We start from the raw sequence: 16,091 nt of genomic DNA on the forward strand, positions 1-16,091 counted from the left end.
CACCAATAGTGGGAATCAACACAGGGTGCTCAGTTACATATAAAACACTTGTCTTTTGCCTGACCCAATGTCGATGGGCCACCAATTTGATAGTGGAAAACAACAAATGGTAGTTAGTTACATGCAAACCACTAGTCTTTTGCCTGGCCCAACACTGTTTTGGGCATGAAATCAAGTGACAAAGTGGGCACAGATAGTATTTTCATTATTTTGAGTAAATAGCAGTAGTTTTGAAAGGGTTGTTTTTATTAAAAATTGCAACAAAAATAAATCCAATATCACTTTGTCCAAAATAAAATAGACTATATACAACATCAAAGGGTAAAAAGGACCAATAGGAACAAAACTTCACACACCGAATTCTACAATCCTACCACAAAAAAAAATACATCACTTCACAAATAAAATAGCTATATACACTAAAGAAACATGACAACCCCTAGCACAATACTCTGCACTACCACAACCCCACCACCAATCTATAATAACACCCACACGCCCTTTACTGTCAGGAAATTAAAGCAAACTTTAAATGTATGTAAACCTTACCATAAAAAAAGGAATTTCCACAAAATCTAATAGTGAAAGAGCAGGATAGATAGCCAAGAATCGAAAGACTGCCAAATGTTAGCTACCACTTAGGGAGGTCTCAGCCCCCGCCAGAGTCTACCCCAGCTCACAAAATCCGTACGGCTCCTCTCCATTTCCCTTATTTTCTAAACCCCATGCAGAATACTATCCACCACCTCACTACAGAGAAGGGTTTTGCCCCTGATGGACACTAAACACAGTGCATCCCACGTGTGAAATCTAACAACTGCACTAAAAAAATGAGTGCTTAACTCAAACTCCCCACACCTTTTGAGCACTCCATACACCCAGTCAGAGTAACTAAGCCCCGAAAGAGAGGGAAGACCTAAGGTGTGGGACACTCCCTTGTATACCTCTATAGTAAAAGGACGCTGAAGCAAGAAGTCACCCATTGTCTCCACCTACCCATAACATTCTTACCGTGGACAACCACGATCATCGACACTTCTGTGCTTCAGGTTCCTCTTAATGTAGAGCCTCCAGTGAAACGTGAGCAAAGTTAGATCTCTAAACTTTGGAAGAATCTGCTTGGAATTCACCAAAGACAGACCTTTCAAGCACACCTAGGCAATCCTTTAGTAACAGGGGCACATCAAAGTGAGTATGCAAAATCCTCCCCTCCAACACCCTCCTAGAGGAGTTTTTTGCTTCACCCACTTTAATCTGCCATTTCCTTGTCACCTTCAAACCCTGAACCAGATAGGCCAGGAAGTATCCATGCTTTACTCAAAGATTTTTTACAGGACCCTCATCCAAACATGCGTTGAGAAACAGTGCACCAAAAAGAGACTCCCGAGATGAGGTCAGTTCATTGATCTTTCAGCTGTTATGGATGAACAAGTTGAACTTTATCAAGAGTAATGTGGCATACAAACCAAAATATGAACATGGTCTGGGAATGGGAAATCCAGTGCTGTTCATCTCGGAGTCTCTATTTGGAGTTTTTTTTTTTTTTAAGAACTTTATTTATAAAACACCAACACATATTTTCCACAAACAAAGTAAGGATCGAAACAGGCCATAGCAAATTACAATGTATAAATACAGCCAATACACAGAAAAAAACTAAAAAGGACGAGCAAGTTACACATACATTTAGTTGGACTGAAATGTGCAGAAAATTGTAGTACAATACCTCTAACAGTTGTATAAGAGTGTGGTGTTTTGTTTTTTTGTTCCAAATATTAGGAGGGGGGTATTGGAAAGCACTCATTTTTTTAGTTAGTGCAGTTGTTAGATTTTACACACGGAGTTGGAGTGCACAGTGTTTAGTGCCCATTAGGTGAAAAATCCTTCTCTGTAGTGAGGTTGTGGATAGTATTCTGCATTACAATGAACTTTATCCCAAAAACAACATTTTCACTGCATTTCAGCACTGCCACAAAAGGACCAGCTGACATCAGGTCAGTGATTATCTCATTAACACAGGTGAGCGTATTGATGAGGACAAGGCTAGAGATCACTGTCATGCTGATTGAGTTAGAATAACAGACTGGAAGCTTTCAAATGAGGGTGGTGCTTGAAATCATTGTTCTTCCTCTGTTAACCATGGTTATCTGCAAGGAAACACGTGCAGTCAGCATTGCTTTGCACAAAAAGGGCATCACAGACAAGAATATTGCTGCTAGTAAGATTGCATGTAAATCAACCATTAGGGCACCCAAGAAGCAAGAGCCAGGACCGTATCCTAAAGTTGATTCAGCTGTGGGATCAGGGCACCACCAGTGCAGAGCTTGCTCAGGAATGGCAGCAGGCAGGTGTGAGTGTATCTGCACACACAGTGAAGCGTAGACTTTTGGAGGATGACCTGGTGTCAAAAAGGCCAGCAAAGAAGCCCCTTCTCTCCAGGAAAAACATCAGGGACAGATTGATATTCTGCAAAAGCTACAGGGATTATACTGCTGAGGACTGGGGTAAAGTCATTTTATCTGATGAATCCCATTTCAGATTGTTTGGGGCATCTGGAAAAAAGCTTGTCCGGAGAAGGAAAGGTGAGCGCTACCATTAGTCCTGTTTCATGCCAACAGTAAAGCATCCTGAGACAATTCATATGTGGGGTTGCTTCTCGGGCCAAGGGAGTGGGCTCACTCACAATTTTGCCTAAGAACACAGCCATGAATAAAGAATGATACCAAAACATCCTCCAAGAGCAATTTCTCCCAACCATCCAAGAACAGTTTGGTGACGAATAATGGTTTTCCCAGTATGATGAAGCACCTTGCCATAAGGAAAAAGTGATAACTAAGTGGCTCAGGAATCAAAACATCGAAAGTTTGGGTCCATGGCCAGGAAACTCCCCAGACCTTAATCCCATTGAGAACTTGTGGTCAATCCTCAAGAGGTGGGTGGACAGAAAACCCCACAAATTCTGACAAACTCCAGGCATTGATCAGGCAAGAATGGGCGGCCATCAGTCAGTATGTAGCCCAGAAGTTCATTGACAGCATGCCAGGATGAATTGCAGAGGTCTTCAAAAAGAAGGAGTAACATTGCAAATATTGACTCTTTGCATAAACTTAATGTAATTGTCAATAAAAGCATTTGACACTTATGAATCGCTTATAATTTTACTTCAGTGTACCATAGCAACATATGATAAAAATACTGAAGCAGCAAACTTTGTGAAAACCAATCAACCAATACTTGTCATTCTCAAAACTTTTGGCCATAACTGTACATATAAAATTTGCTTTCATTTCCTAACTGTAAAGGGTGTGTGGGTGGTATTATAGATTGTTGACAGGGTTGTTGTAATGCAGAGAATTGTGTTATGCAGAGAGGATGTCATGTTTCTTTGATGTATATCATTTTTCTCATTTGTGAAGTGAGTAGTTTTTATGGAGGGATTGTAGAATTGGGTGTTATGATAATGTGAAGTTTCATTCCTATTGGTCCATTTTACTCCTTGATGTTGTATATAGTATATTTTATTTTGAACAAAGTGATATGGGGTTTAATTTTGTTTCAATTTTTAATTAAAAAAAAACAACACTTGCAAAATGCAGCTACTTATTCAAAATGGTCAAAAACCAATGTGCCCACTTTGCCACCTGATTTCATGCCCAAAACAGTGTTGGGTCAGGTAAAAGACTCGTGGTTTGCATGTAACTAACCACCATTTGTTGTTTTCCACTATCAAATTGGTGGCCCAATGGAATTTAAATTTGCAAAACTACAGCTACTTATTAAAAATGTTATAATGTAGTGACAGGTTTAACCTCCTCACACTGAAGAGACAGACTGCACTGCAGTGAACAGGATGTGAAGAGCAATACTCTAGTTGTCAGCTCTATATATACAGACTTCACTGGCTGCCAATGGTGTCTAATTGTAAAGTTCCCCGGCCACTGCGTATCACTATGCGGCCAGTTCCCTGGTTATTGTGTTGTACGGACCCAACTTCTGCTACAGGAGGACCTGGCTCATTGAGTACAAACCGGAAATAGTTACGACTGTACCATATCTCATCTCTCGGAGGGGGATATCCAGTTTAATATATATTTAAATAAAAGATAACCAGCGAGCTGTAGTTAAAAACAACGATTTTAACATAGCTATTAGAAGTCTGTACTGTGTATGTTGTATTCCTATTTAATTACTGAAAAAGCATTCGATTTTTTAACAATACCCCCATCTGGAATTGTACATTCCTTCTGGTCTCTGTATAACAAAAAACCCCGCGAAATGTACCACGTGATCCTCCGATTGGCGCGAATTTTTCTGGCGGGTTTGGGAGCTGTAGCCGGAGCGGTGTCAGTACAAGAGGTATCGGAATCACAGGTCAGTGTGAGACCATGAGTATAGTATGGTGACATGCGGGGTTACTGGAACAAGATACTCCAGGGGAGTTTGCTTTCTGGGGGTTATACAAGCGGATCGGTTTCCTTACATATACCGGTTACATAATGTGTATGAATATAGTGGTGCCCTGATTGGTGTGTTCTCTATATAAAGCTGAGCATATAAAGGATGTGCAGTGCGGGACTTATTTATTAAATAAATTAAAAGGGGCTTCCGCCATTCTCGCTCAAATGCTTACATTTAACTTTTTATGGAAATCGTCCTTCATGTTTTGCAGTTATATGTGTAAGTGAGTTTTATCTGTTTCGTTTTAGTCTAGTTTCTTTCCTTCGTCATTAAGATGACAATAAAGGTCATCTAACATACTCATAGAAGTACCATATTGTATAGCCCCAGCTGTTGAACTATACTGATTTGAGGTAAAAGGGGAATATTTTACAAGACCTGCTCTCTTGCATGTTATTAGTAAAATATGAAGTTGGAGCAGCCCTTGCTTTCTCCATTGACACTTCTAGTGTGGTCAATGTCTTTTCCTACTCTTACTAATGCTTTTTTTTTTACCTCTGGCTCCAAAACTTTGTTGGATAAAAACAAAGCAAGACAGTCTTTAACACATCATGGCAATGGATGGGAAGCATTGTCCTCATGAAGGTGCTTGTTTAAAGAATCATAGGCGTACACAATCACCATAAACCCTTTGTTCCTGTCATTCCCACCTTTGGTGTGCTCAGGACATATAAAGCTCATTTTGCTTTCCCGAGTGTGGGGAGGTGACCGAGTCTGCAGCTATCATTTGGCCACTATTTCAGTAGGGGGCGCCTTGCCCCTTCTCATAATGGGTTTTAAATTTATTGCATACAGTCCCGAGTCTGCTTTACATATGTTTTTGATGAGGCATGTCAGTTTAAGTGCTGGTTATCTGCATGCTGAAGTTTCTGTCCCACTCCACAAATCTCCATTTTATTAAATTTACTCTATTGTCGATCACAGCACTTGATATCCCAAGTAAAACAAGTTACCATGCAGAATGAATGGCTCACAATGTAAGGGATAAAGATCGGAACTGTTGTGTTTCTTGACTTTAAACCTTAGTTTACAATTATAAAGTCTTTAGAACATATATTTGAGGTCAGTGTTAAAACGTAGTTTAACAAATGCTCTCTTGGCAGTGTGCAATTTGTTTTCATTTCTGTTGGTCACTAACGTCTCCATTTTATATTTTGCAGCATCATGTCTTCTCCAGCATCAACACCAAGCCGTAGGAGGAACAAACGTGGGCGCAGTAGCAATCCCCCAACTCGTAAGTAAACTGTCTGGTACAAATAGAACATCTGTGTCCTAAAACCAAAATATTAGGAGTGTGTGTTTTGTTTTCCTCTTTAAATTTAGGTAACCTTAGAGGAGATTTCAATCCTGATATAGCCCCCTCTAAAAATCCGATCACAAGATAACTTTGGAATGCATCAATTGGAACCCACAACGTTAGCATTTTTGTGATTTATTTTTAGAGGCATGATCTTGGTGTCTTGCATGCACTGGTAAAGGTTTGCACCTAATTGGGCTGTCATAGATCCTTTCCTATTAGGTGACCCTTTCAGTGTACTTCCTGTCTAGTACAGTATATGTTGAGATATGTTGTTGAGAAATTATAAGACCACTACATAATTACCTGGGATTTTCAAGTGTACAGCTCTACTTACTAGAGAACCATTATGCTTTAGGTTCAGTTGTATCTTTCAAAGCTCAATGGACTGAAGAACAATATTGTGAATTGTGTGGTTGTTAAATACACTTGCATATCTTACCTTTTCTGCCTATTCTGTCTTGAAGCCCGCAGTGAGGAGGTTCACTCGCCTCCATCACAAAGACGTCGAACGGAAGACTCTGCATCAATTGGGGAACTGCTGCCTATGCCAACTTCACCGACTGGTGATATCCAGAGCCCCAGTGGACTGTTTTCTAGTCCAGCACCATCTCGACACTCTGGTATGTGTTTTTGTTTATTTGTTAGATTGAATCATAAGCATGTCACTAAGTTTTATTTGGAATGTGGGGAGGACTATTAAAACACAAATACCACAATTGTCATTAACAATACTGTGGTGCATTGTAGGATTTAATGGATTTTATTGTATGTGTGATATGACGCACAAAGTACACATGCAGTTTTTTATGATTAAACACAATTTGATATTACCTTAACCAGTCTGTCCCTCATTTATCAAAAAATGTGGACTATATTGTGTATCTTTATAGCCCAGTTAGTGTCCCGCAGAGTGCAAGTGCAGTGTCTCATTAGATGGGGATAATGGGACAATGTAGCCATGCATATGTTGGAGACTTTTTCACAATGTGTTGCCCATTGTGAAAATGTGTATTGTTGATATTGGAATGATACTGTTATATATTGTTCTTAAACTGAAACCAGATGGGTTATGGCTAAATATTGTGTGGGGTGTCTAGGATACAGGTGAGTGTGCTGTAGCTGTATTCATAACTCCTTAAGCTAGTGGGGTAATGGACAGATGATGTCTTCATATTCTTACATTACTTTGTTCCCTGCAGCTATTCAGAGTGAACTTGACCTGAGCTCTCCCCTGACATATGGCACTCCGAGCTCTAGAGTGGAGGGCACACCTAGGAGTGGCATCCGAGGGACTCCTGCCCGGCAGAGGCCTGATCTGGGATCTGCTCGAAAACTTAAGCAAGTGGATTTACAGTCAGACCAGGTGGGTATTTTTTACATACATTGTTTTGACCACTTTCCAGTGACCATTTTGACATTATTTAAAACATTTCTGATTTATTTTCAGCCTGCTGCTGAGGAACTGGTTACAAGTGATCAGTCATTGGAACAGAAGCTGGTGATATGGGGCACTGATGTCAATGTTATTACATGCAGAGAGAAATTCCAGGTAAGAGAGTACAGTAATCAAGAAGTGAGATGGAATAATCTGTATCTTTAAGGGGTGTTTAGTATGCCCGGGTTGAAATACAAGTTACAAGGTCCTCATTAAATGAGGAAAAGCCCAATGATGCTGAGTGGTGCATTTTAAGGGAAAAATTTCATCTTTTATGAGAGAAACTTACCAAAAGTAATTTCTTGGGTGTCATGGGCTATGCAAAAAAATAACATTGCTCAGGTTAAAGTGGAGAAAAGAATTGTTTCAACATAAGCATCTAACTCTTCTGCAGGCCTGTAAGAGTTACACTTTTATGTTTCTTATTTATTGTATCAGGTTTTTAATTAAAAAAATAAATATGTTGTCGGCTTTCTGTCACAGTAAACAGAGCTACTCTTCAATGCTTTTTGCCAGTGCAGGAGGTATCTAATATTTATTGGACTTCATGAGAAGTTACATTTTGTTACAATCCTCACTTGAAATGGTACAAAGTAAAATACATTGCTGCTTTTTTCAAGTATTAAATCATTGTAGATGCCCCAAGCTCAGTACTATTAATCAAGAATTTATAGTGCACATATAAACATCTAGAAAATGATGGTGGTTACTGAGCTACACAGTTGATAGTATACATGGAGCTAGGTAATGTTTTGATTGACTGACTCGCACTCTATAGTGAAGCCCTGGTTATCTACTTAATTATATTTTTGATCTGGTGAAATCTATGCACCAAACCATTGCCAGAAGCAATATTGGGCAATGTTTAGTTTAACATTGTACTTATTTTGTTGCTTAATGCATTTTTCCTCATACCAGGATTTTATTTTAAGTTCAAAGCACGTGGTGTATATGTTTGTAGTATATCCTGCATAGTTTTGTCCCTCTGATGGCATTTAATGCAAAACCTTAAGCAAGCTCTTACTGTGCTTAGTGAGGTGATATATAATGCTTTCATTTTTAATAAACTTTTTCTATCCCATCATTTATCTAGAACCATAACCCATATAGTGGCCAACGGACCTCTGCTCAATTACCTGCAAAATAACATAATGGACCCTATTTGATATGGTGCCTGCGCTTTCTAAAGCATTGCTCTTTATACCAAGGAAATGTATTACTGTGCGCTGTGTGTAATTGTGCATCACTCACAATTTTTCATGTATGATTAGCCTTGCAACTATTCTACCTCTAGAACTGCACCCTTTGGCAGTCATCATGTTCTAAAATGAATATAATCTAAATCTTTGTAATGTTATGCCATTGTAAATCACTATTTTATAAATAAATCTGTAACTGGTAGTTTTGGGGGTTTTTTTTGTTTTTGTTTTTTTAATAATCCTATAACATCTTGGTTTATCACTTTTATAATTTACTTTTTTTACCTAGCGTTTTATCCAGCGGTTCATTGATCCATTAGCCAAAGAGGCGGATAATGTCGGTTTGGATCTGAATGAGCCAATTTACATGCAAAGACTTGAAGAGGTACAGTTATAACTTTCATATATGTTTGGAATGTATCTTTTTAAAAAGTTAGAATATCTAGCCCAGGTGTATAATTTCAATTGTCTAGAAACGTGGTTTGGATCTAATGGGTGTGTAGATATAGAGAAGTATATATAGGTAGCATAAAGCTTTCCATTAGAGATGGACATGATTGTTCAGCACAGCGTTCATACTCCGGCTAGTGATCAATACTGGAAGTTCTGAAACAACCAACTACTGTGAATACACATTTAGATGCTGCTTAATGAGAAAACCTCTGGCAAGGAAAGAATAAAAATGTAAACGATATTACATAAAAGTAATGTGAATTATATCTTGCTTGAGAGCAACATTGTCAAATTTTTTTTTTCTCTTGCTATAGCATGTGCTGGTTTCCTGCATGTTTGGAGATTTCTCTGCTGCCCTATGCTGAGCCCACATGGGTTTCAGACCATGTATGAGTGTGCAACACAATTCACTTTTATGTTTATTTTCTATAGATCAATATGGTTGGGGAACCGTTCTTGAATATCGACTGTGACCATCTGAGGACATTTGACCAAGATCTGTACCGACAGCTGGTTTGCTATCCACAGGTAACCATGCATGCTAATTATACAGATATAATCCTTGAATATCTGTGTTTAGATTTGACATTTTCTCAAGCCTACCTGTTGTGGATGTCTCAGAATGATAAATACATTGTCTCTTTCTGTGTTTCTAGGAAGTCATTCCAACTTTTGATATGGCTGTTAATCAGCTTTTCTTTGATCGCTACCCTGATTCTATATTGGAGCATCAGATCCAAGTCAGACCTTATAATGCATTAAAAACCAGAAATATGAGGAGTTTAAATCCCGAAGGTAAAATTTACTTTTATAAATATTAGAAATATTCTTACCATCATTTGTTTGCTTAAAATACAACTATAAATATTAATGGGTGGGGGTACTCTTGCAGTGTAAGCATTGGCCAATAACATTGTGTTTTATAAATGTGTTAAGCGACTGTATTTTAAATTGTTTCCTCAGATATTGACCAGTTGATCACAATTGGAGGGATGGTCATCAGAACTTCCCAGATTATCCCTGAGATGCAAGAAGCTTTCTTTAAGTGTCAGGTGTGTGCCTTTACCACCAGGGTGGAGATTGACCGTGGCCGGATTGCCGAGCCGTCTGTCTGCAAACATTGCAACACCACACACAGCATGGCTCTGGTACACAACCGCTCGATGTTTTCAGATAAACAAATGGTAAGTTATCTAATTTTCAATGATTATCAGAATTTTGTTTACTTTCATACAAGTTTACATATGGCTGTTTTGGTAATTAATGAGGTTTATTCCCTACCATTATACAAAGCTGCAGATGTACAGTAAAAGCTACCCCACGGGCCTTCAATAAGTTTGCAGCTTCGTCTGTCCCATGCATAGTGTCATAGCAAGAGTGGCCTTAACTTCCAATATCATGTGCTTTCCTTTGTGCTGTCATTGCCTCAGTGGTGGCACCTCTTCTGCTCCACATGCACCCTATTCGTATAGCTCTCCTTCACTTGATAGCAAAGGGTTGTGTGTTTTGTGAATCTCCCGAGGGTTCTCTGGGGCAGTGGATTGTTTAATACCATCTTATCAGTTGTAAGGCCCTTCCTGTTTTCTTTTTGGCATATGGTCATCACACACCCCAGCCTTTATGTGCTCTCTGCCAGCTATTCTATAGATCATTGTCTTGGCGTTCAGGGCCATGCATCTGGTAATGTGACACTGCCCTTCAAGGGCCAAGTAGGGTACAGGCTGTAACTGCCACTGTATTCGTGTATCTGAACCATAAAGGGGATAATTGCAGCTCACACGCCATGAAGGAGATTTTTCAGGATACGTGGTGGGCAGAGATTCTTTCTGTCCTTATGTTTTGTGGATAATTATAATGCAGACCTTCTGTTCAGTGCAGATTATTTATACAATGAATACCTGGGCTGTAACCAATAGCAGCCAGGCCAATTGGAGCAATACTACTGAATAACCTTTTCTGAGTTTTCTTGATTTAGAAGTATTCTGAGCATCTGGCGCCATCTTGTGGACAGATCTTCCTGCTGCAGGAGCATACTGGATTTGGCTAACACTGTACTATCAGTTGTGCATCCTATCTATATATTTTTGAACCTATTTTGTTTTTTTTTAGATCAAACTGCAAGAGTCTCCTGAAGACATGCCAGCTGGGCAGACACCTCATACAATTATTTTATATGGTCACAATGACTTGGTGGACAAGGTGCAACCTGGAGACAGGGTGAACGTGACAGGTACACAAATTGACGACTTATCTCTGTTTAGCTACTATTGCCCCATCCTACTGGCTGTTTGGTAGGAGTCCCTCCGCTTGCTGTTTGGTGGCCGATTTGTGCCTGGACAGACTTGACAGGCAGCAGTGTCTGGATTTGGAGTAATGACCCATCCATGGTATTTGGGTGTAGCAAACCAAGCCATAAAACTTAAGTTCTTAGCTGTGTAAAACTAGTGAAGCATTAACATGCTGCATGTGACGCTTATTAAATCTGAAACCTCTCCAATATTCTTTCTCCTCTTAGGAATCTACAGAGCAGTCCCTATTCGTGTGAACCCCAGAGTTAGAAATGTTAAGTCTGTTTATAAGACTCACATTGATGTCATTCATTACCGGAAGACAGACTCCAAGCGCCTACACGGTATTGATGAGGATAGTGAGCAGAAGATGTTCACTGAGGAACGGGTACAGGTTTTAAAGGAACTGGCTGCCAAACCTGACATCTACGAGAGGCTCGCTGCTGCTCTAGCACCAAGTATATATGAACATGAAGACATTAAAAAGGTGTTTTTTGAAGCTAGATGATGGGTTTCTTTTGGTTCTTATACATTGTTATATGATGTATTCAGGACATACTTAAAAAAGAGAGGTCTCTCAGTATTTATTCCTAGTAAAATACTTTAAGTAATTTTGAAATTCAGTGTAGGCAATGTTTAATATGGAGGCTTTTTAATGTGTTTATAAAAGTGTTCAAAGTTACTGTTGGCAAGGTCTGTGCTCCATATTTATTACTGTCACCATATTAAGATTACCGTAAGTTATAAACTTCAAGCCTCAGTATTTTGGATGAGTTGCCAATGTTGGTTTATTACGATCTATATGCTGTATTTTGTGAATAGATATCATTGTCAAAAAAGTTTGACATAAAGATGCTGTTGCTGGTCACTTTTAGTTAGTTTTTGAATACACTTTTAAGGGAAACTTTATGATTACTAAATGTTATACTCTTAACTCTGCAGGGTATCCTTCTGCAGTTGTTTGGTGGCACACGCAAAGATTTCAGTCATACTGGAAGAGGCAAATTCCGTGCTGAAGTAAATATCCTTCTGTGCGGTGATCCTGGCACCAGTAAATCTCAGCTTCTACAGTATGTGTACAACCTGGTACCCAGAGGTCAATACACTTCTGGAAAGGGATCCAGTGCTGTAGGTTTAACAGCCTATGTGATGAAGGACCCAGAAACCAGGCAGCTGGTCCTGCAAACAGGAGCTCTGGTGCTCAGTGACAATGGCATTTGCTGCATTGATGAATTTGACAAAATGAATGAGAGCACAAGATCTGTGTTGCATGAAGTCATGGAACAGCAGACCCTCTCCATTGCCAAGGTTTGTATGGAACGTTGAATGCTGACATTCTTCTGGAACAAATTTTAAAATACCAAAAACACTGTACATTATGCTAGGCCAGGGGTATTTAAAAAGGACAGTGTAATTTATTTTTTAAAACCTAACATTTACAAGTGCATAGTTAATAGCGATTTGTGTTGATAAATATTTCTCAGAGTGGTTTTTATTTTATTGTAGCTGTTCCAGCTATTGGTTTATTTGGCTTTATCTCAAGCTTATGTAGCCTACGTTGCACAATTTATAAAAATAAAAAAATTATATCTAATCTATAAAATTAGAAAATGTAACTTCATATGTTGTAACTAATAACTGCTCTATTATGATACATCCTGTTACGATGCATACCTCCTAAAATGGATTATATCCATTGCTTACAGAAAACGATTAATCCTTCACATCGGGTCTTGTCCTATTGGAACAGTCTAAGTTCTCCAACACACAAACATAGGGCAGCAGTTTTGTTTTTTCTTATAGTATTTCACTGTGGTTGTTTCTTACCCATTACGCTTTTTGACTTTACCCCGTTCCTTTTCTTGTGTAGGCTGGGATTATCTGTCAGCTTAATGCACGCACCTCTGTCTTGGCTGCTGCAAACCCTGTGGAATCTCAGTGGAATCCTAAGAAAACCACTATTGAGAACATCCAACTTCCACACACACTTTTGTCAAGGTATACCACTTTTACATTAACTTACTGCTCTGTGTAGGGAGATGCATCCTAAAACTACATTTACTCGTATAAAAGTTATTAAGGGGAAAAGTTGATTTTAAATTTTTTTTGTTTACTTTTCTTAAAGATTTGACCTTATATTCTTGATGTTGGATCCTCAAGATGAGACCTACGACAGACGCTTGGCTCACCATCTTGTGGCCTTGTACTATCAGAGCGAGGAGCAGATGACTGAAGAGCAACTGGACATGGCAGTATTAAAAGATTATATTGCCTATGCTCGTACCTATGTCCATCCACGGCTTAGTGAGGAAGCCAGTCAAGCTCTCATTGAGGTACATAGCTTCTGCCTCACAGCGCTGGCGTCGTGAGTTCAATTCCCGACCATGACCTTATCTGTGTGAAGTTTGTATGTTCTCCCTGTGTTTGCGTGGGTTTCCTCTGGGTGCTTCAGTTTCTTCCCGTACCCCAAAAACATACTGGTAGGTTAATTGGCTGCTAGCAAAATTGACCATAGTCTGTGTATGTTATGGAATTTAGACTGTAAGCTCCAATGGGGCAGGGACTGATGTGAATCAGTTCTCTGTACAGCGCTGCAGAATCTGGCGCTATATAAATGATAATAGCTCACTTTGACAACGTGACTACTGCCCTCAATTATCAGTGGGTGTATTTAGTTTAGCTACTTAAGGAGTTGTTACCCCTTTTATGAAATGACCCACTTGCATGTTTTGCTATAGCATTAATTTATTGTGAATAACTTTCCTGACGGGGATACTAAATATGTGTACAAAGTATGATGCTGTTCTAGGGTCCGGAAACAGATAAGCATCATAGTTGTAGAAGCGTTTCTGTCTGTGGGGGTTTTTTTACGGTCGAAGTCCAATCTCAACGTGAAAGATCTCTAGTTGCAGAGAAAGTAAAAACCAGAAACTGAGTTACATGTTAGAATTAAGCAGCTGCAAAGCAAAATAACTGAACTAAGCTGCTCAGTCTTTTTTTTCCCCACTGAAAAGTAGTCTGAACAGTGAACATGCTGCTATGGGTTGGTTAGCATTTTTACTATGCCACAATAGAAAACTAGAGCTACATTTTGACAATTCTTTTATTTTGATTACCTCGCAGTAGCTGTAACTATTGAACATTTTAATATAAAATTTAAATACAACATTTGTTTAAAATTTTAGGCTTATGTAGACATGAGAAAAATTGGCAGCGGTCGTGGAATGGTGTCTGCTTATCCAAGGCAATTGGAATCTCTGATCCGACTGTCTGAAGCTTATGCTAAAGTGCGTTTCTCCAATAAAGTTGAAACCATTGATGTTGAAGAAGCCAAACGTCTTCACCGTGAGGCATTAAAACAATCTGCCACAGATCCCAGAACTGGAATTGTAGATATCTCCATTCTGACAACAGGTAAATACAATTTAGGAAGTTGTTACTGCCTGTCCTTGTTTGGGGTCAATGCATCCCTGAATTTTAATGTAATTTTTATTTTTTTTTGTATTTTCTTTTGCATTACTTACTCTGCAATAACGTGTTTCATTTTTATTTTTTATTTTTACATTAAAGGAATGAGTGCCACAGCTCGTAAACGCAAGGAGGAATTGGCTCAAGCTTTGAAGAAACTTATCCAATCTAAGGGTAAAACACCAGCTTTGAAATACCAGCAGCTGTTTGAGGATCTTCGTGGACAATCTGATGCAGTAAGTTGCAGATTCATCTGATCTATTTCTGGTCCTCTTGTAAAGCTCTAGTATTAAGTACCACAGTAAAGTTGTAGTTCCTTTTTTGTTTAAATACTACAGGTATCTGTATTCTATCTTCATTCAAGACTGCGCTCCCACCTGTGGGGTGTATTCAGACAACCTCATTAATGAACAGAGGGTTCTTAACCATTTATGAAATATAAACTTGAAAGCAACCGCTCTAGAGTATATCCTTTTAAACAATTTTTATTACAATAAAAGGATCATACTAGCACAGAGTCCCTCTTTATCCAGGAGATGACTTTCAGAACTTGCAAAATGAATTTACCATAAATCAGATAGGAGTCCACAGTATGTAATAAGAAGCCTTGGAATGGCATATATCTATGAAAGAGGCAGGTTGCCACTTTCATATACAAATTATGTTCCACTGACTTCATGGTAAGCAGGATTCTATTTCTGTGACTCCTGTCTGATGTTAAATTCATTTTGCACATTCTGAATAAATTATCAAAAGGACACTGTGCTAGTTTCGTATTTGTTTGCTGTTGTGATAGTTTGAAAATTCCTGGCACTGATGATTTGAGTGGTTCCATTTTAGTTCTAGTAAACTAATCAATTTTACTGTTTTAAAGTGTCCTCAATGTGATTTTGGGAATTGGTAGGTCAGTAATCCTTTATTTTGTGTTTCAGGCAATTACAAAAGACATGTTTGAAGAAGCCTTGCATGCACTAGCAGATGAAGATTACTTAACAGTGACTGGGAAGACTGTTCGGCTACTGTAAACTGGCTTATCTTCAGTAGTAGTGTTACTGCTTACCACCACATGATGCAGAAGAATCCATACATGGTGGACGCTATGAGGAGTGATGGTGTAAATGGGTTCAGATGGTATATATTCCTTTCACATGGATTTTATGAATGTCCATTCATAAAGTAAATAGTAACTTTTAAGTGCTTTGCCATAGTTTGATATATGTAACTGTTTTAGGCTACTAAGCAAAGTGCTGATGTCTGTAATTATGGAATAAATGTAATTTTTTTCAATGCTACACTTCTTTTTTTTTTTTTTTTTCCTGGGAAAAAAATGAAATGTCTAAACTTGTTACATGCAATAAATACACATTTTCAACTGGTTTCATATTTTAGTTGTAATGTTTTGGTAATTGTCAGTTTTACGCTGAGTTACCGGTTAGTAAAATGTTTCCTGTACAAGGAGTTCTTCATCACATTTAGAAATGACCCGAAGC

The 16,091-nt window shown here is 38.7% G+C and overlaps 1 protein-coding gene across 1 annotated transcript; it reads left to right on the forward strand.

The window, feature by feature from the left end:
- The first annotated feature begins 4,282 nt into the window (after nt 1–4,282).
- MCM4 (minichromosome maintenance complex component 4) lies at nt 4,283–15,910 on the forward strand. The gene is made up of 17 exons (XM_075213495.1): nt 4,283–4,371; nt 5,619–5,692; nt 6,223–6,378; nt 6,958–7,121; nt 7,206–7,307; nt 8,682–8,777; nt 9,278–9,373; nt 9,502–9,640; nt 9,809–10,029; nt 10,955–11,075; nt 11,361–11,620; nt 12,076–12,441; nt 13,004–13,131; nt 13,259–13,466; nt 14,319–14,547; nt 14,704–14,837; nt 15,534–15,910. Exons 2-17 carry the CDS (start codon nt 5,623–5,625, stop codon nt 15,624–15,626), a joined length of 2,583 nt encoding a protein of 860 aa, XP_075069596.1. The 5' UTR covers nt 4,283–4,371; nt 5,619–5,622; the 3' UTR covers nt 15,627–15,910.
- The last annotated feature ends 181 nt before the right edge of the window (nt 15,911–16,091 follow it).

Source organism: Mixophyes fleayi, chromosome 5, assembly GCF_038048845.1.
Source record: "Mixophyes fleayi isolate aMixFle1 chromosome 5, aMixFle1.hap1, whole genome shotgun sequence".
NCBI lineage: Eukaryota > Metazoa > Chordata > Amphibia > Anura > Limnodynastidae > Mixophyes > Mixophyes fleayi.

Excerpts from the sequence above, each read along its gene's own strand:
- MCM4 (XM_075213495.1), top strand. The coding sequence starts at position 5,623 with ATGTCTTCTCCAGCATCAACACCAAGCCGTAGGAGGAACAAACGTGGG. Across the intron at positions 7,122-7,205 it reads TGGATTTACAGTCAGACCAG|CCTGCTGCTGAGGAACTGGT; the intron begins GTGGGTATTTTT and ends ATTTATTTTCAG. Across the intron at positions 7,308-8,681 it reads CATGCAGAGAGAAATTCCAG|CGTTTTATCCAGCGGTTCAT; the intron begins GTAAGAGAGTAC and ends TTTTTTACCTAG.